Here is a 20,932-nt window from a genome sequence, read left to right as displayed (position 1 = left end):
AGGGAGCTCTCCAAACTGCCCGGTGTCCTCTGCCCCACTGTCCATGTTCTGCCTGAGGCCTCTGAGCCCCGTGGATTCTTAGAATAAATTTCCACTCTGTGGAATTCTGCTAGTCCGTGGTTGTGAATCCCTGACTCTGGGTAGGGCCTTTTCCCAAGTGGTGGGGAGTCAGTGCACGGTCAGGACTCAGGAACAACACTTGGGTGAAGGGTGCAGGGAAAACTAAGGCCTGGATGGGGTGGGATGGGGGTGGCATTTGGAGGTTGTGGCCACCATAGACTCGCAGGGTAAGAGACTGTAGTGCTAATGGAATGTTCTTGTGGTATCCTGAGCTGGCAACAGACTTTGTTAGGCCCTGGACTGTGTGTCTATATGTGGGGCTGGCGGGAGTATCTCCAGGGCCCTTGGAAAGGATAGGGCTTAGGGGCAGCCAACCCTCAGTGCCACCTGGACCGTGACACACCTCCCCCAGCCGGCCCTCAGTGCTGCTGGGGTTGCAGGGCACACGCTGCACGGGCCTCCGGCAGTGATTTAAAGGTCCTGGAAAACTGCCCCCTTTGCGCCGCCTCCTTTCGCGGCCCAGGTGGTATTCCTGGAGGTAGGAAGTGCTGGGTATCTAGCATGGGAAGCCTCTTCCCCTGATGCAGCCTGTCCAGTTTTGCAGTTTCTGATTAACAGGGCTCAGACACAGGGGAGCAAATTATTGAATCTTGAGATTTCACCCACAGCTAGGGACTGAGACTCCTCCTCCTCCTCCTTCCTTCTGCGTAGTAGTTTGGTCAGTGTGAAAAGTCCTGAAGCATGTGGCACAGGCTCCCACAGGAAATCACCTTTCCAACTCTTATCAGAATTCTTCCTTTGGTTTCTGTGGGAGATAGGGCCGTGGGGGGATGTTTCTTGATTATGGCTCTCCACTCAAAAGTTAAGACTTGCCTAGACAAGGGGGAATATCCCCTCCCTTGAGCAGGTCACTTCACCCCTCTCCTTTTCCATCTGTAAAATGGGAACAAGGACTCTCTCTTTTGTACAGCACGCTTACACTGGGCATTTGCACCAGTGCTACAGGGCCATTGCAGAAACCAAACAAAATAACCAGTACAGATGTTGCTTCACTTGTAATGTTTTGATAATAGGTGGAGTTTCCACAGAGCATCTGCTATTTCAACCCCCATCTCTTGTGAGAAAGGGTGTGTCTGTGCTGAAAAAAAAATCATACCCATGGTTTGTGAGTCTGAGCCTGCATCAGCTGACTCGGGCATACGGGCTTGCATGATTGAGGGGCTAAAAATAGCAGTGTAGCCATTCCTAATTGGGCTGGAGCTCAGGCTTCAGATTCAGCAAGGGGATTGGTTGTCAGAGCCTGAGCTAGACCATCTACACTACTAGTTTTAGCCCCAAAGCCAAGCCCTACCAGCCAGAGTTGGTTAACCTGGGCTCTGAAACTCTATCACAGAGGACATGTGGGTTGGCAGCATAGACACCCTGAGGGCCCTTCAATACACCCATATCCAATTTCTCCTGGAGTAGACCATACTTCCTCATTCTGGATCGCTGCTGTAGTGGAGGTTTGCAAGGACCTGGATATTAACAAGCACGATTAGGGTATGTCTACACTAGCCCCCTAGTTCAAACACGGAGGCTAATATAAGCATTCGAAGTTGCAAATGAAGCCCAGGATTTAAATATCCCGGGCTTCCCTTGCAACTTCGAAAGCCTACATTAGCCTCCCTAGTTCGAACTGGGGGCTAGTGTAGACATACCCTTAAGAAATATTGAGCCAATCTTTAACCAGAAAGTAAAAATGAGAATTTACCAAATTTGCACTTAAATCAGGATAGGAGAAAAAAATCATTTATATGCCATTTTGTTCCGATAATTTTTGGAATGGACTAATTTTTAGGGCTATTTTCCCCCTTAAAATGTCCAGAGAACTTTTTTTCTAGTTTATTTATACTTCTGTTTAAAATGGATTTCCAAAGCTGATGTTTTTCAATTTGTGAAAATCAAGTTTTCCTTTTTTGAGAGAAGAGAAAATCTACCACATACCTTCATCCAAACAATCAAAACTGGCATTTGGAAAACAAAAACATTAAGTATCACCCAACCATTAAATGATGGTAAATGAAAGCAGCTAAACATCAAAAGTGAGAAATGAACATTTTTGCAAAATGGAAAATATTGAGGGGGAAAAAATCAAAGGTTTGCAAAAAAAATCATTTTCAAAATGAATCTCTTTTGCAGGGGGAAGAGAAGTCAAACATTTTAGTTCAAAAAATTTCCACCTGCTCTACGCCTGTTTCTTTGTTATATCTGCTAAGAAAGCGTATTAATGAGTCACCAGGACCAGGAGGGTCCTGTGTGGGGATAAGAATCCTATTTGTCGTCTTTCCTAGAATTCCCCTATCTGGACTCACTCAATCTGCCCATCTGGAGTGACAGCCAATTTGTCTCATTTACTTCAGTCGATGCTTTGATTCATCAGAAGGCCCCTCGTCTTCTCTAGTGTGAGGACCCATTCTCTAAGGGTATGTCTACACTGCAATGCTATTTTGGAATACCAGAGTATCCCTAAATAGCTATCCTACATCTTCACAGCAAGCCCGTTATTTCAGACTCACTATTCCGACGTCCCTGTAAACCTCACTCTACAAGGAGTAAGGGACATTTCAGAGTAGCGCTTTGTTTTGAAATTTGGCACTGTGTAGACCGCGCCAAATGATGAAATAAGCTATTTCGAAATAGCATTGAAATAAGAGACGCAATTTGTGTGGCTTAAATTGCGTATCTTATTTTGAGTTGCAATGCTGTGTAGACGCACCCTTTAAGAGTGGAAGAAGTAGAAAGAGACCTGTGGTCCGAGGTGTAGGAAAGTGTCTATGTTAATCTAGTTTCAAAAGCATCCTCAGAAAAATACCCCGGCGGTGACTGCCCTGTTGGCCTTATTGAAGAGGGCTCTTCACAGCAGATTCTTGGCCCATGCACTGCGATAGTATCCCCTGTAAGCACTAATTCAATGAGAATGGGCAGAGGTCCAGGAAAAGCTGACCTGCCTTTCAGGAAGATGTTTGGTGACAGCTGGCATGGGTCCTGCAGAGGCAGAGATCTTGCTGGAGTTGAAAATATAGAGCCATGTGCTCCCGCCTGACTGCAAACGTGTGGGGAAGGAATGATAGCCTGAGAAACCAGCTGGGCTAAAGGGTGACGGAGTTCGTGGCTGCACCATCTAGTTTCCCCACCAGCATAGCTACAAACACGGCTAAGAGAGCCGCTGTGGACACCTTACTGGTGAGAGTGCACAGCTTGTCAGCCATCACAGACTACCCCGGAGAGCTTATTTCTCGTACTTCTTGGAAAGTGAACTGAAGCCCTCACCATGCGTTAGGTGCAAGTGGTTCTTGTGTGATCTGGAGGCCACTGAAGCATGAATATCCTCCGTGCTCTGAGCTGACAGTCCATTGTGAGTTAGGCCTTGTCTACATTAGGGGGGGTTTGCTGGTTTAGTTACACCGGTATAGCAATAACGGCAGAAATCTGTAGCATGGATGCTGTTAGATCAGTATAAAAACACGTATGCTGGTGTAGTTCATAATCTATTACATCTGTGGGTTTTTACCAGCATAGCTAGTCTAGTAACACATCGCAATTGTTACTGACCTAGCTGTGCCAGGAATATCTTCTGGGGTAACTTCTGCTTGACACAGTTGGATGTCAGATGCTTGTATCTGACAAGCTGCTGGGTTGAGGCTGGCTTGCTGAGACCATCACTTGAGTATTGCTATTCTGTTTATAGCACCAACTGTTTATAGCACCAGAGTATTGCTATTCTGTTTATATTTCCACCAATCCCTGTCTCTCATTTTGTCAACAGCACAACTGGAGTTCTGAAAACCTCGGGAATGGAGGTGGTTTGGGACTCTAAAATGTTTGTAACTGAACAAAATGTGATGCACAGGGTAACATGTGGGGGATGCACACAAGTGCATGGGCATCCCTCAAGGTAGGAGGGGCGCATGGGCTGGGGTAGCTCCAGTTCATTTAGCACCACTCCCAGGCTGCACCACTCTGGGGAGTGCTGGGAAGAGGCAGGCAGGGAGGGATGGAGCTGGAACAGGAGAGCGGGGACAGGTACCAATTGCCCTCCCTCCCTCCCCCCCCGCCATGTGTCGCCACTGATCCAATGGCTGTTCTTTCAAAAGTGTACAATTGTACGTTGACTTAATGCAATATTAACAAGGGGTCCTGTGACACCTTAAAGAACTGATTTATTTGGGCATCGGCTTTTGTGGGCAAAACCCCACTTTGTCAGAGGCATCTGACTTTTGAAAGAACAGCTGTCACATTTTGTTCAGAGTCATGAACAACCTCCATTTCTGAGGCATTTGGAACTCTGAGGCTACGTCTACACTACAAGTTTTCTCGGCAAAATATATGCAAATAAGGGACTCATTTGCATGAGTTGCAATCTCATTTGCATATTCTGCCAATCCATTTTTGCGCAAAAACAAGCAGCGTGGACATTTTCTTTTTGTGCAAAACCCCCTTCCCCCCCTCCCCCCAAGATCTGTAAACCTCCTTTTTTGGGGCATTACAGATCTTGGGGGGGGGGGGGGGGGGAGGGGGTTTTGCACAAAAAGAAAACGTCCATGCTGCTTTTTCTGCGCAAAAACCCCAGCGCAAAAAACAGATCAGCAGAAAACATGCAAATGAGTTCACAACTCATGCAAACGAGTCCCTCATTAGTGTATTTTTTTGCTGAGAAAACTTGTAGTGTAGACGTAGCCTGAGGTTTGTGTGGCTACAGATTAACACAGCTACCCACTGATATGTAATGCGATTTTTAAGCTTGACTATGCAGAAAAAAATGCCTTTTTTTTAATAGTAGTTCACGTTTAACACCATTTTATACAGGTTGAACCTCTCTAGTCCGGCACTCTCTGACCTGGCAACATCCGTGGTCTGGTATGATTTTAGTTAGCTGGACGTCCACTTATCATGGATGTACACCCATACATCTGGGGACATAAACACTCTCAACGTCCCCTATTTGAGACAAAGCCAATATGATCAACCCACTCACATCTGCCTGGCACCTTCAAACTGTTGTTTGTATTGCGATAGCACCAAGGAATCACAAGCAGGTACTGGGCTCCCCTTGTCTTCGGTCTGATGCAATCTGACCCTGCCCCAAGAACTCTCCATCCAGGCTTTTGGGGACAGATGCAACGGTGAGTGAGGAGCCTTTCAAGGCACACAGAGGGCAGTTAGGTGCACTCCCCAGACAGACAGATATTCTCTCGCACTCACACTAGGGAGTGTGCAAATGCTTATTGGATAGACGAGTCGACGAGTTGTTTCCCACCCCCACCCCCCTTGCTGCTTCTATCAGAAAGAGGCAGCAAGGGGGGGAAGGAGAAGGGGGTACTTCAAAGCGGCAGCACCACGTGGAGCCTGAGGCCAGACCCCGGGCTTCACACAGTGCTGCCACTTTGAAACACCGTGTACAGCCCAGAGCCAGCTGGGGTGTCCCCAGGCTGCACTTGGCATTTCAAAGCGGCAGCACCACATGGAGCCAGGGTCAGCAGGGGAGTCCCCAGCTGATCCTGGGCTCCACAGGGCGCTGCTGCTTTGAAATGCCACAAAGAGCCTGACGCTGGGCTCCTCACAGTGTTTCAAAGTGGCAGCACCGCATAGAGCCCAGGGTCAGCGGGGGGACTCCCTGCTGGCCTCGTGCTCCCCGCAGTGCTTTTGCCTTTGAAGTGTAGCAACGGCCGTAGGGCTGTTGCTACACTTCAAAGGCAGTGACACCCTATCGACTAATCGAATAGTCAATGCAAATTGCATCAACTATTCGATTAGTCAATTACTCAAAATTTAACATCCCTATCTCACACTCTCCCACCATGTGAATAAAAAGTGGAGAGTTCAGTTAGTTGTAGGTATTTAAGAGGACGGGATGCAGAGGTAAAATTCCTTGATACTTTAAATTACTGCTTCTTGGAGCAGCTGGTTCTGGAACCCACAAGGGGCGAGGCTATTCTTGATTTAGTCCTAAGTGGAGCGCAGGATCTGGTTCAAGAGGTAAATATAACTGGACCCATTGGAAATAGTGACCATAATGTAATAAAATGTAACATCCCTGTGGTGGGAAAAACACCTCAGCAGCCCAACACTGTGGCATTTAATTTCAGAAAGCAAACTATGCAAAATGAGGAAGTTAGTTCAATAGAAATTAAAAGGTACAGTGACAAAAGTAAAATCTCTGCAAGCTGCATGGAAACTTTTCAAAGACACCATAATAGAGGCCCAACTTAAATGTATACCCCAAATTAAAAAACACAGTAAGAGAACCAAAAAAGTGCCACCGTGACTTAACAACCAGGTAAAAGAAGCAGTGACAGATAAAAAGATATCTTTTAAAAAGTGGAAGTCAAATCCTAGTGAGGAAAATAGAAAGGACCATACATTTTGTCAAATTAAGTGTAAAAATATAAGAAAAGCCAAAAAGGAGTTTGAAGAGCAGCTACCGAAAAACTCAAAAAGTAATAGTAAAATGTTTAAGTACATCAGAAGCAGGAAGCTGGATAAACAATCAGTGGGGCCCTTGGATGATCAAGATACTAACGGAGCAATCAAGGATGATAAAGTCATAGTGGAGAAGCTAAATGAATTCTTTGCTTCAGTCTTCACGGCTGAGGATATTGGGGAGATTCCCAAACCTGAGCCCTTTTTTTAGGTGACAAATCTGAGGAATTGTCCCAGATTGAGGTGTCATTAGAGGAGGTTTTAAAACAAATTGATACACTTAACAGTAACAGGTCACCGGGACCAGATGACATTCACCCAAGAGTTCTGAAAGGGCTCAAATGGGAAATTGCGGAACTATTAACTGTGGTTTGTAACCTATCCTTTAAATCTGCTTCCATACCTAATAATTGGAAGATAGCTAATATGATGCCAATATTTAAAAAGAGCTCTAGAGGTGATCCTGGCAATTACAGACCCAGTAAGTCTAACATCAGTCCCGGGCAAATTAGTTGAAACTATAGTAAAGAATAAAATTGTCATGTCAGACACATGGATGAACATCATTTGTTGGGGAAAAGTCAACATGGTTTCTGTACAGGGAAATCATGCCTTACTACTCTGCTAGAATTCTTTGAGGGGGTCAACAAACATGTGGACAAGGGGGATCCAGTGGATATAGTGTACTTAGATTTCCAGAAAGCCTTTGACAAGGTCCCTCACCAAAGGCTCTTAAGTAAAGTAAGTTATCATGGGATAAGAGGGAAGGTCCTTTCATGGATTGATAACTGGTTAAAAGACAGGAAACAAAGGGTAGGAATAAATTGTAAGTTTTCAGAATGGAGACAGGTAACTAGTGGGGTCCCCCAAGGGTCTGTCATGGGACCCATGCTTTTCAACTTATTTATAAATGACTTGGAGAAAGGGGTAAACAGTGAGGTGGCAAAATTTGCAGATAATACCAAACTGCTCAAGATAGTTAAGACCAAAGCAGACTGTGAAGAGCTTCAGAAAGTTCTCACCAAACTAAGTGATTGGGCAACATAATGGCAAATGAAATTTAATGTTGCTAAATGTACAGTAATTCACATTGGAAAAAATAATCCAAACTATATATACAATGTGATGGGGACTAATTTGGCTAAACTACTCGAGAGAGATCTTGGAGTCATTGTAGATAGTTCTCTGAAAATATCCACTCAGTGGTAGACAAAAAAGCAAATAGATTGTTAGGAGTCATTAAGAAAAAGGATAGAGAATAAGACAGAAAATATCTTATTGCCTCTCTATAAAACCATGGTACGCCCACATCTTGAATACTGCGTACAGATGTGGTCGCCTAATCTCAAAAAAATATGTTGGCATTGGAAAAGATTTAGAAAAGGGCAACAAAACTGCTTAGGGGTTTGGAACGGGTCCCTTAAGAAGAAAGATTAAAAGTTCTTGGACTTTTCAGCTTAAAAAAGAGACTAAGAGGGGATATGATAAAGGTCTATAAAATCATAACTGGTGTGGAAGAAGTGATTAAGGAAAAGTTATTTACTTATTCCCACAAAATAAGAACTAGGGGTCACCAAATGAAATGAATAGGCAGCAGGTTTAAAACAAACAAAAGGAAGTTTTTCTTCACTCAGCACACAGTCAACCTGTGGAACTCCTTGCCAGAGGATGCGGTGAAGGTCAGAATTTTAACAGAGTTCAAAAAAGAGCTAGATAGATTCATGGAGGTTAGGTCCATCAATGGCTAATAGCCAGGATGGGCAGGAATGGTGTCCTTAGGCTCTGTTGGTCTGGAGGTGGATGACAGGGGAAGGATCACGTGAGGATTACTTGTTGTGATTCCTCCCTCTGGGGCATCTGGCATTGGACACTGTCGGCAGACAGGATACTGGGCTAATTGGATGTTTGGTCTGACCCAGTATGGCCGCCTTATGTTTCAAGGTTTGAGAGTCCTATGCAGCATTGGCATTTTATTACAGAAGGCCACTTTGAAATCTTCTCAGAATGGCTGAATTATTAATTGAGCTCCTGCGTGTTCTGAGTGTGTGACGATGTCTGAGGTTTTGTGTTTCTCTCGCTCTCTTTTCTTATGGAACAAGGCAGTTCTGGAATCCTCCTGCATTTCTGGGACTGGACAACAGGGGATGGCTTGCCCTGTGCTATTCGCTCCCTCTGAAGCATCAGGCGCAGGCTTCTGGTGGAAGATGGAATATTGACCTCGGTGGACCACTGGTCTGACCCAATATGACCAGTCTTCTGTACAAGCCACACCACCGTTGGCATCTGTGGGGAGTGTTTTGTCCATCTCCTGCATGGGCGCTGCTTTTGTACTGTCGCTTTGTATGGCAAGGCTATGGGAATATATGGCCTAGAGGTCCCCATTCACAGCCCATGCAGCACACACTTAACTTGCGGCCTCTGCTCAAGTCCCCTTGACTCCAGGGAGACTTTGAAGTGAAATGTGGTGGAGTACTTCACTGAAGGAGGATGTACTTAAGTAGGGGTCTAAATGCTTTGCTGAATTGAGGCCTGGGCCAATGACTAATCAAATCAATGGAGAGACTCCCATTGACTCCAGTCGGCTTTGAATCCAGCCCTTAAAGGAGACTGATAGAAATGTCGGGCTGCACGGGACCTGGAGAGGTCATCTCCTCCATTCCCATTGACCTACAAGGTGCCGGGGTCAGACTTGATCCAAACTTTGTCTTGAAGGCTGAAAAGAGGCTTAAATCTGTGTTTCCCCCGGCTTCTTTTCCCATTGGCCGTGGGGTTTATATTGCAGTGACTTTACTGCCTGAACTCTAGCAAAGGGCCCACCTTGGCATTTACGCAATGTAAAAACACCTTATCATAGAATCCTAGGGCTGGAAGAGACCTCAGGAGGTCATCGAGTCCAGCCCCTTATTGGTGATTGATTAATGATCCAACAGGAATCATGGTCTTGTTGTTGTCTGAGGTTTCCTTACAATGAATGCCGGGTTTTGGGAGAGTATTCAGCGCATGCTAAGTAAGCAGAGGCTGTGTGTGTGTGTGTGTGTGTGTGTGTGTGTGTGTGTGTGTGCGGGAAAAGACTCTCATACACACCACTCATGTACAGCCATGAAACCCACCAGCAAAGAGGTTTCCAAGGGAATTTGAAAATAGGAAAGGGAGTTACAGCCAGAAAAAGAACCCATGCCCGGAGTGACTGACACCAACAAGTTGGCTGGGAAAGGAAGAGCTGTGGAATTAAGGGCAAAGTGGATGTGTGTTAGGGATACTTTTACGTGGTGTGTAGGCCTTGGGACGACCCTTTTGTATAGCGACTGATTTCAGAAAGGGAGCTAGGGAACCTGCCATTAACAAGTCCACGTTTCCCAGCAGGAAGCGCTTGGCAGTAAACTCTGATAACAGGGTTTGCCGGAGGAATGGGGAATAACTACATGAGTGTAGATACTGCCGCTGCTATAGATGTTGACCAGTCTCAAGGGCAGTTATTTAATGACAAACTCCACCGCAACCATTGTCAACCGAGCGATTTCTTTCCCGCCTGTTGAGTTCATGGAGTGGGGTGGTGTGACTGTAAGTTACCGACGTGTCTTGGGCTGTCAAGGAGGAAATCGATGAGTTAGCCGTCTCTTTGTGCCTGGGTCCAAGTTTCGTACAAGGAGGTTCTGAGCAGGCTGTCATAAAGACGTTTCAGATCTCTCCAGGTGAGAGACGGTGAAATCGGAGCATATCTGGGAAACCACCTGAGGCACGGGGGAAGATCAGGAACTGAGGATGGAGAAGAGTACGGGAAAGCGAGTGCCTGTGGGAGGAAATCGCGAGATGACCCTGAGGTCCAGCTGATTCAAGAGTTGAAACGAGACTCAGGCATCTTGGAACACCGAACCTCTAAGTAAAGCTCTACCCGCCTGGCCTGAGTGGCTTTATTTTCATGGGCTGGGCAAGTTGCCTCGTTCGTAGCCTTGCTATGTTCCTCTTCGGCTTGGTAGGGGCAGGCAAAGCAGAAGTGCCGTCCAGGCGGGTGTAATTTTTTTTGCTGCTGTCCTTTGAAACAAGGCTGCACCACACAGCAGAACCAGGGTGAGGGTAAACCCAGCCGCCCCTATTGTTACAACTTTGGTCCCTTTGTGCTTCCCAGGAATGCTGGAGGGAGAGGGGGATTTTTTTTAAACAGCGTCTCCTCTCCAGCAGTGGCCCCTGTATAGCGGCTGATATTGTACAGCTTGGCGGGGCGGGGGTGGGGGTGGGGGGAGTGTGCAGGGATTGGCTGGCAAGTAACCTAGGCGTCAGATTAATGAAGTGCTCCTGTCAGTCCAGAGTGTCACGCCGAAACTCCTCTTGATGTGCTCATAAATCAAAGTGACGGCGCCTGTTACCCCGGTAGCTGCACCCACTCAGCTGCGTCTAATGTAAACAGAGTGCAGACAAAATGCGTTAAGGAACTCGGACCCCATTGCTGGGGGAGAGCACAGGGATCACGGTGTGGGAGGGGAGTAAGGGGGAGGCACAGGATCCTGGATTGTTCCCTGCTAGCCCTCCCCTTTCATCTTCCCACCCCCCCACAACACAAGAGACCGGAGCACCCCAAAGGGCGCTGGGGACTGGCAGGGTGCAGCGCAGGAATTACTTTCTTTGTGTTGAAGATTTTTATCAGTGTGCAGATAAGCTTCCCACTTCATTGGCTCTCTCCAGAGGGCGCCGAGGATGACCTCAGAGAGTGAAAGTGTCCAGAGAAACCCACAGAGGATGGCAGCCGCACATCTTGTGGTGGGGGAGGGAAGGGCGCACACAGCCAGACAGCACTAGAAGGAAACTTTTATTTCCCCTGGCAGAATGCATTGTCCCCTCCCTGCTGCTGTGGGAGGGAGCGGGAGGGATGTGGCTTGCTGGAGAGAAAAAGCGGGTGGGTGGGATGGGGTGGAGGGGGTGACTTCCTCCGTCGTTTGCAGAATTTGTCTATATTTGCACCTACCCCACCTGGGGCAGGGCAGGAGGCTGGGCTTTTAGAAACCCTACAAGAACAGCCATCGGGGTGGAGGGGACGGGGACAGGACAGCCTGCATGGGACCCTGGGCAAGGTGTGGTGGGCAGGGCCTTGGGCAGAAGGGGCAGAGCTGGGGGCAGCCAGCCCTCCATTCTGCCCAAAGCATGCTCCCGCCCCCATTGCACAGAGCTCATGACATGATTTAAAGGGCATGGGGTTCCGGCTGCCACAGTAGCAGTAGCCAGGAGCCCAGGACACCTGCCCTCTTTGCGACCCCCCCCCCCCCCGCCCCGTCATTGGCCCTGACACTCATACTAGGTTGACATTGAAGCCAGACAAAGCTGATGTGACTTTTGACACCCCCGCCTCCCCAGCTCAGCAGCTCGGTGGTTGACACAGACAGGTCGCACCCATTTCACAGACAGCTGCCCAGAGAAGCAACCTGCCTGAGAGTGGAACCCAGGAGTCCTGCTGCCGGTCGTCTGCTCTGAAACCCAAGGGCGCAGGTTGGTATTTACTCAGTGCAGCCGTGGGTTTCAGAGCAGACGACCGGCAGCAGGACTCCTGGGTTCCGCTCTCAGACAGGTTGCTTCTCTGGGCAGCTGTCTGTGGAATGGGTGCGACCTGTCCGTGCCTCGTGCTTCTCTGGGCAGCTGTCTGTAAAATGGGCGTGACCCGTCTGTGCCTCGTGCGTCTCTGGGCAGCTGTCTGAAATGGGTGCGACCCGTCCGTGTCTCATCCTTCTCTGGGCAGCCGTCTGTAAAATGGGCGCAACCTGTCTGTGCCTTGCGCGGGGCGGTAGCATGGGAAGTGCTTTGAGCTCCCCTGCGGATGGGTACTGCAGGGAAATGGTCTCACCCTGTTGATTCTGCCTGGGGCATCTCTGCGGCTGCCGCGCTATTGCCCGTATGCGGGCCCCTTGGAGGTGGTGCTGCAGCTGCTGCTACCCCTGCCTGGTTTCCTAGGACTCTGGAGCAGGTAGATGGCGAAGATAAAGAACACCATTGAGTTATGAGGTGAGCGTGATGTGCCCTGGGGATTCTAATGACTTAATCCGCTTCCAATTTCCTTCTGTTTTACAGCCCGGAAGTGGAGTGAATGAGGCAGTGTTCAGGTGGCCTGATGTAACAAGAAGGAACCTGTGCTTGCCGAAAGGCCCACGGGGAAGGGAGAAAGTAAACTCTGGCTGCAGTTGGTAACAAAGGGGAGGGCTGGACTCCCTGCCCTACCCTGCAGGCCTGTGGGTGTGGGCGTTACACCCCCGTACCACCCTTCCTAGCACAAAGGACGGCCTGGCAACTTCTGAGCACAACTTCTCCCTCCTTCGGGGCCTTGAGGGACCTGCTCCCCTCACACCATTTTCCCGTTGAAATGCTGTGACGGTCCCCTGGCTAGGAGTCTCTTACCCCAGCATTGCTGGCCTGGCCGTGGAGCGCGCAGGCTACCCTCGTGTGCGCTGTCTCCCAGGCGCCCAGGAGTTGTAAGATGAAGGGTTTTTTTTCTCCTAAGGGAGATCACTGTAGTGTATGCCTTTGTCACCAAGTATAGGGAGCCCTGAGACTTGGGGGAATCTGATATCTCCTTTGGGAGCCATCCTGCCCTGGAACAGGGTCTCGTCTGTCTCTGGCTCAACAATTGAGAACCAAAGATCTAAACGCCCTCCTCTTCCTCAAGGCATTAGTCATCTAGTCCAACCTCCCCGGCCGCTCAAAGGAGGGTCAACCCCACTCCATCGTCCCAGCCAGGGCTTTGTCAAGCTGGGCTTTAAAAACCTCTAGGGATGGAGATTTCACCCCCTCCCTAGGGAACCCATCTCAGTCCTTCACCACTCGCCTAGGGACATAGCTTTTCCTAACACAGCTGGTCCCTGACCTAGGGGCGAATTACATGCCAAATCCCTCAGCTGCTCCTCATAGGTCATGTCACCAGCCTCCTAATCATTTTGGTTGCCCCTGCTGGTGTCCACATCCTTTCTGTAGTAGGGGCCCCCAAACTGGATGCAGTACTCTAGATGTGGCATCTTCAGTACTCAATGAAGGGAAATAATCACTTCCCTAGATCTGCTGACAATGCTCCTACTAATGCATCCTAATATGCGTTCGCCTTCTTGAGTACAAGGGCCCCCTGTTGACTCATGTCCAGCTTCTCATCCGCTGTAACCCCCAGGTCCTTTTCTGCAGAACTGCTGTTTAGCCAGTCGGTCCCCAGCCTGTAACACTGCTTGGGACTCTGCACTTGCCCTTGTTGAACCTCATCAGATTTCTTGTGGCCCAATCCTCCAATTTGTCTAGGTCACTCTGGACCCCAACCCAATCCTCCAGTATATCTACCGGTCCTGGCATCAACCTCACTGCGGCTCTGCGTTAATAGAGGACTGGGGAGCCGGAGTTCCTTTTAATGCAGAACCGCTGTAGGGGGTAATGCTGGGACCTGGCATGAGCTGGAACTGAGCCAGCTTGCTTGCGTGCCAACTCCCCAGCCCCCTAATAATGCAGAGCCTCAGTAGGGTTGATGCCGGACCTGGTGTGAGTCGGGACTGAGTGTTTTCACTGCTAACCCTTATCGATGAATTGTGTAGTCAACTTTTTTGTTGACTACACAATTAACGGATTACACGCTCCTTAACATCCCTAGTTTGTACAGCACCTAGCACCATGAGATCCAGGGCTGGGGTTTTTAGGTGCTGCTGCAATAAAAAATATCTTATTAATGGATGAAATACAGAAGGGAACTCGGGAAACTCCATTTCCTTGTCTCATCGGTCAAGAACGCGGGAACATTTGAAGAAACATTTGAGTGGCAAATTGAGCAAAGGGAATGAGATTCCTCATGGAATCTGTGGAACTCATTGCCACAAGTTAGCCTGGAGACCAGTGAGCTGAGCAAGATGCACTTATATGAACAGCAAGGCTCTCCAGATTTACAGTACTCCAAGAGGAGTGGGGAGAAATCTGTTTAGCGAGGAATACAAACCGTCTTGTTAGAGGGCATGAGCCGCCAACTGTTAGCCACAGGGAGATTAGGTGAAAATTTCCTTGATTGCAAATTGTTATATATTTTCACTAGAAGTTTTACCCGGCGTTGCTTGTGTTCTTACCACAATTAATTTTTGTTTTTCTTTGTTTGAATCGTTGCTCTGGGGTGGGGCGGGGAAGGAGGGTTTCAGGATGCAGGCTGCCCCAGGAAGAGAGGAAAACCCCAGTTCCCTCTCACCCCAGGAGTTTGGGGCCAGGTGAGAAGCACCTCTCCGTGGCCACTGCAGCTCCAGTGGGCATTGAGGGGGAAGGGTGCATGTCCCTTGGTCTATTTGCCCCCCTCTTTTTCCCAGCCAGAGTGAGGAATGCAGCAAACTGTGCACTTTCCCCTCGCTCGCTCCCTGATGAAGGGGAACAGCCATAGTCCCCATAGGAATGGTGGTGATGTGTGTGGGGGAGGAGGGGGAAGGCTCGTGGCTGGGGCAGTCTCAAACTGGGGTGGAGGTATGGGGAGCATCTCCATCCAGCCCCTTTCACCTGCCTGGTGAGTGTCTCTTGTGTGTGGTTTTAGGAGGAGCAATCCTATTCCAGACACAGCCCCTTTTCCTGGCACAACCAAACCCTGGCCTTAAACTATGATAGGAGGAAGCCGTTCACTGGATTTGGTGGTCCTAGCTCTTACCATTCAGGAGGAGTTCTTGAATAGCTAGATCATACCAGGAACTGTACAAATTGCCTGACAGCTGCCTTGTTTTTCCTTATCTGATGGGGGCGCTTATGATGCTTAGCTATTTATTTGATAAAAGTAATTATTTATCTGTCCAACAGGGGTGTTATTTACCCACCGTGGCCTCTTTCTAGCCCTGGAAAACAGCCCAGGTTACTAGGTTTGTAACGTAGGGTTACCGATAACTTTGCCTTCTTTGCTGGAGGCTCAGGGGGGTAATGTGTGTAAGACCTGTGAAGAGCCTCTGTCAGGCACTGGCCAGTAGTGCAAAGCAGCTATAGTGGTTTTTATTCCCCTGCATGATCCCAGTGCACAGGCGTTGGAAATACACAGCGAACAGATGGAGATGGAGCTCTCGGTGCTCTAAGCAAGCAAACACACGCTCTCTCCTCCCTCTTTTTTTTTTTTTTTTTTTTTTCCTCTCTTCCTTCTCCTCCTCTTCCGATAGATCAAAGACTCTGTCTTGGCTACATGCTGACTGGCGACCGAGGACCGGCGATTAGGACAAAGGTCTGTGCTGACCAGGCGTGGGGCTGATGCCTCCGTGCTGCGCTGAGAGGCCCTGCCAGGCCTCAGCTGCCGTGCCGAAAAATCGTGTTTTGATTATTTTTTTTTTTCCCCTTTTGTCTCCTAGCAGCCATTAGGGAATAAACAGCTGGCGTTCCAGCAGCAGCTCCTGCAGATGCAGCAGCTGCAGCAGCAGCACTTGTTAAACCTCCAACGACAAGGGCTGGTCAGCCTTCAGCCGGGACAAGGCACCGTTCCCCTGCAGACCCTTCCGCAAGGTAAAGCGCGCGGCAAATCTCCCTGCTCTCGTTCTGTCCTTTCAAGCCCAATCCCTCCGTTCCAGCCAGCCTGGGTGGGCGTTACCCACGCAAAGCAGCTACAAACTCAGCCTCTGAGCTCTTAGGCAGTTAGTAGCAGCCGGGTGTTTTTCAATGCACTTTAGGCCTGTTTACATCTGTCTCTTTCCAGCACAGTGGTGGGCTGTACAGGAGCCGTACCAGTGCTTCGTAGAAGTACAAGGCCTTGTCAGCTGTTGAGGTTAATTTTGCAAATTCAGGGTCCAATCCTGCTGCTGGGGAAGGAGGCTATGGGAGTTTTGCCTTTGATATCAGTGGAAACAGGACAGGGTCCTGAATTTGCATACGTAGTTCCTGATATGTAATGACTTGAGTGTTAGAGGTTCCTCTACACGATGAGTGGTTCAGGCTGAAGCTGGGAATGAGAGATGCATGCCCAGAAGGCAGAGCTGTTATGCATGGCGAACGACTGTTCCGTTTTCCTATGGTGTGGGGAGGCATTTAGGTGAAGGGCAGAGCCAGGCGCACCTTCCCCCAGATTCACTTGGATGCTTGCAGGTTTGGATCCTTTTGGCCTCGGGCCAGCTCCAAATGACCCCCGGGCCTGTTTGCATTTGCCCGTGGAAAGTGTGCGGATCCGGCAGGTGGGCCAGAACGCGGGGTGACACACGGGCTGCTTCCGCTCGGTGGTGGGTAGCGTTTGAGTCTCCAGGGCTGTCCGGCTGGTGTTCTTCGCCCACCTTGATTCAACTAAAAGCCGCTCTTTTGCTGGTGAGATTCATGGGCTCTTCCCAGCGACGGTGGTTGTTAGTTAGTGGTGGTTCTCCAGTCTGTACTTCACCCTTGTCTTTGTGTGTGCGTGTGTGTGTGTATGTTCCTCCTTTCTCCATTGACCCCGTTGTGTGTGTAGCTGTCTGCCCCTCGGACCTGCAGCAGCTCTGGAAAGAGGTCACCGCTACCCAGCCCGTAGAAGACAGCATCAAGCAAGAGGGCCTGGACCTCACCACCAACACTTCCAACTCTACCTCGTTTTCGGCCGCCAAGGTCTCGCCTCCCATTTCCCACCACTCTCTCCCCAATGGACAGAGCGCCATGCTCACGCCAAGGAGGGACAGGTAGAGCCGAGCTGGGCCGGCCTTTTATTTTACCCCGTAGGTCTGTGGAGGGGGAAAAAAAAAAAGTGTGTGTCATTGCGAAGTGGGGCAGTGGACTAGGAATTGAGGGAGCTGTTCTGTTGCTACATAAGCAACTTGCCCAACCTCTGTGCCCCTTAGCTTATCTGTCTGGAAAAAGAGCAGCAGTCCTGCATCCCAGCCGCCTCAGGCTTGAACGATGCACGGCAGAGTCTTGGCTGAAAGGTGCTAGGAGGCTTATTGATACCTCAGAGACGCCCCTGGTCTGGAAGCTTTGGATGGGCAGGAGCCAGCATGTCATGTGTAATGGTTGATTCCTTCTTGCCTGTCTCACTGTCTCTCGGTCTTGCTCGCTCTCTCAGCAGCTCTTCTCACGAAGAGAACCCCGGCTCCCACCCTCTCTACGGACACGGAGAATGCAAGTGGCCTGGTTGTGAAACCCTCTGTGAGGATTTGGGACAGTTTGTCAAGTAAGTGTCCCCTCTCCCGCACTGTCTTTCTCTAGGCTGTGGTTTTGTTCCTGACTCTCTCCATTCCCATTCCTCCAGCTTGTGCAACAGCATGGTGGGTTGTAAGTTGCCCTGCACTCCGGGGCCAGCTAGGCCCTGCCTGTCCATAGCACCCTGTGTTTCAATACAGCTTTGGGCAGGGGGGTGGGGCGTGGCCCTTGCACCTACATCCTGGGGGGCAGTAGAGATAGGTCAGAAAAGCCTTGAATTGTAACGGTCTGGGGTCCGGCCGAGTTCAGAGGCGACAGGTGTAGCCTTAAAGTCTCTGGCTATGATTTTTCCCCCGGTGGCAGCCAACTTACTGCCTTGACAGGGTTTGATTTCCAGAGGACAGGGAGCTCTGCATTGTCTAAAAGTCAGGTGACTTTGAGGGGTCTCAGATGGGGCCCCCCCAAATCCTTATCACTTCTGGGAAACTCCAAAGCCTTCGTCTTTCTGTGCCCGAGTTTCCCATCTGTACGTTGGGGGTGATGGCCCTCCTGTGGTCTTGGAGTTGAAAACTCTTCCACGTGGTCTGCTTTAGATGCTTCGGATGACTTTGGATTCAAATGTGACAGCCAAATTGGTCTCTACCCCTTGTCCCAAAAGTCTGGGCGTCCGGGGCCAGGGTAGAGGGATGGGGGACAGCGTGCGAGGGAGGAAGAGACTGAAAGAGACCCAGAGACGTTGCAGGACATGGGCAAGGGGGCAAGAGAAGGCAACCAGGAAAAGTTAGCAGCTCACCCTCTGTAAGGGGGCAAAAAGAGAGAGAGAGAGCAAGCGAGAGAAGAGAAAGAAACAGATGGCAGCACGGCAGCCTGCTGACACCGCTTGTGAGCTCTGTCACTGACTGATTAACTCCGCTGTCTAAGAGCCCTCCGCTAGCGTCAGGGTCAAACAAATTGTTTTCACGCTTCGTCAGAGGTTTACTTAATTAGTTCATTTGCAATTAGATCTCTTTGTAGCCAGGATTTTTAGCAAAGACATCAGAAGCAACTGACGGATTTTTTTTTCTTTTCTTTTTTTTTTTTTCTTCCCCCTCTGCACGAAAGGGAATGTTAGGGGAGCTGGGGCCGAGGGGCACTCTGGTGTGTGTCTGTGCATGTCTGTTTGTGTCTGAAGGACTTTTGTTTTACCAACAGCGTGTCAGCTGATCTCACCAGCCATGTGCCTGCCTCCCTGCTTTGTTTAGTCCGGAGGAAGGGAAGGCGGGAGTACCAGAGGGTGGAACAGGTGCCAGCTACAGTGAATACCAGGGCAGGCTCAGTCAGGGTTAGGGAAAAGTGACTGCTATGTGTGGAAGGAGATGGGTTAAGAAGGGGAAAAAAAACTTTATTTCAAGGAAGAAACCAGGAGGTGAGGACGGGGCATTTTGCTGTTGCAAGGGGATGCCTTGCTGCAGCGAAGGAAGGAAGGAAAAGGAGCCGGTGAGGGGTGCCACCTAGTGGTTAGAGCAAGAGGCTTGGTGACTCAGGACTCCTGGGTAACTGTTCCGTTCTCTGCCTCTGGCTTCCTACCTGACTTTAGGCAAGATGTTGCCGCTCCGTATCTCAGTTTCCCTATCTGTACAATGGGTCTAATACTCAACCGCCCTCACAAGCAGATTGCTAGTAGGCACGGGCCCCAGCCACCACCGCTGAAACTAGTCCAGAAGCTTAGCGGCGTTTGCATCGCTGGTTTTGGTTTGACCCATGCGGAGAAGGGCACCCTCTGGGACGTACCAGTCTGAATCTTGGGTTTCTCCAATGTTTTGGAACAGGGGGAAGAAGTTTAGCAACGATATTTGTTAAACAAGTTTGTCTCTGTTTCTAAGTTTGAAAGGTTCCAACCAGCTTGAATGTTGAGTGTATCTGAATTCAAGAGGCCAATATTTACCCAACTCTGCCAAAGAATTAACCAAGTTATTGGGCTTCTTATTTATGCTAGAGCCAGAGCCATCCTGTCCATAGGTGAGTCAGGGCTGCATCCCCAGGCCCCACACTTTTGGGGGGCCCCCAGCAGCTGCTCCAGCTGCCCTATGGACAGGAGGGACCTATGGGATTATGGGAGCCTGGTGGGGGTGACAGCAGCGGGCACTCACCACGCGGGCAATGGGAGCCGGAGCGGCCCGGCAGCCTCCTCTGTGCCACCTTCCTGGCCCGCTGCTCCCGGCTTCTCCATGGCAGCAGGAAGCAGAGTACTCTGGCCCCAAGGCACTTCGCTTCCCACCGCCACAGAGGAGCAGGGGCCGGAAGAGCAGAGCAACAGAGCGGAGCCGGCTGCTGGGCCACCCTGACTCCCAGGACCCACATGATGGCGGGAGGGAGGCAACCTGCTGCTGCTGCTGCACCAGGCCCCCCATAACTCCTTAGGCCATATTGCAAGGGGGAGGAGCGGGGCGGGGCGGGGCTTGGGAAGGGGGTGGAGTAGGGGGTGGAGCCTGGCCAGAGCAGTTTGCGGGAATCCGCTACTGGGTAAAGGAAGGAAAAAGGAATCTTTCTGACACCAAGATGAAAGAATTAAAGCATTTCTAGATAAGACACACACACACACACACCCTCCAATTTTACACTTTCCTTCTTCAGCAGAGAATGCCAAAACTCCCGACGGCTTATTCTTTGCAGAAGTGCCCATGTCTTAGTCCCACCATGCAAGGAGTAAAGATTCCCTAGTCCAGCTCCAGCTAGCTAGGCACTAGTGGCGAAAGCAATCTAGACGCGCTTTTGCGCGAAAAAGCCCCGATCACCATTTTTGCAATCGGGGCTTTTTTGCGCAAAACAAATCTGAGATGTCTGGCCCTTTTGCGCAAAAGGACTTTTGCCCAAACGGGAGCAGCATAGTATTTCTGCAAGAAGCACTGATTTCTTACATTAGATCGTCAGTGTTCTTGCAGAAATTCAAGCGGCCAGTGTAGACAGCTGGCAAGTTTTTTCCGGAAAAGCAGCTGCTTTTGCGGAAAAACTTGCCAGTCTAGACACAGCCAGGTAGTATATGAGGCTGAGGGAAATGCAGGTGCACCGGTAGGGACCAGAAGGGGTGGGCAGGAGAGAGAAGATGGGTGGGGAGGAGTAGATCGAGTCCTCGGCTAGAGGGAGGCATGAATCGAGAGCGACAGCCACGTGGGCAGCACGGTGGGGTGAACCCAGAGAGCTGAGGCGTGGGAGAGAGGGAGGAGTGAAGGGCGGGAGGGGAGGCTGGCTGGATCTAGATCTAAAGCTACACGGAATGACTCCATTTCTCAAGAGTTTTCGGCCCCGCCCACGGAGCAGCTCTCTTACACCAAGGGGGCCAGAGCCCCTGCATTTCTGTGCAGCCAGAGGCAGAGGCAGACAT

General features: G+C 49.9%; 1 protein-coding gene across 11 annotated transcripts in view; it reads left to right on the top strand.

Moving 5' to 3' along the window:
- The window catches only part of FOXP4 (forkhead box P4), a 151,977-nt gene that overhangs the window by 91,283 nt on the left and 39,762 nt on the right, over nt 1-20,932 (top strand). For 5 of the 11 annotated variants that reach the window (XM_075910378.1, XM_075910376.1, XM_075910370.1 and 2 more), the window contains 3 exons: nt 15,831-15,981; nt 16,910-17,114; nt 17,495-17,602. In XM_075910378.1, the coding sequence (XP_075766493.1) occupies nt 15,831-15,981; nt 16,910-17,114; nt 17,495-17,602 (464 nt within the window). Of the gene's footprint in view, nt 1-15,644; nt 15,707-15,830; nt 15,982-16,909; nt 17,115-17,494; nt 17,603-20,932 lie in introns of all 11 variants that reach the window. The other 6 variants (XM_075910377.1, XM_075910375.1, XM_075910369.1 and 3 more) reach the window with 5 other exon arrangements.

This window comes from Pelodiscus sinensis, chromosome 27 (genome assembly GCF_049634645.1).
Source record: "Pelodiscus sinensis isolate JC-2024 chromosome 27, ASM4963464v1, whole genome shotgun sequence".
Taxonomy (NCBI): Eukaryota; Metazoa; Chordata; order Testudines; family Trionychidae; genus Pelodiscus; species Pelodiscus sinensis.
This window is presented reverse-complemented; position numbering and strand designations above follow the sequence as displayed.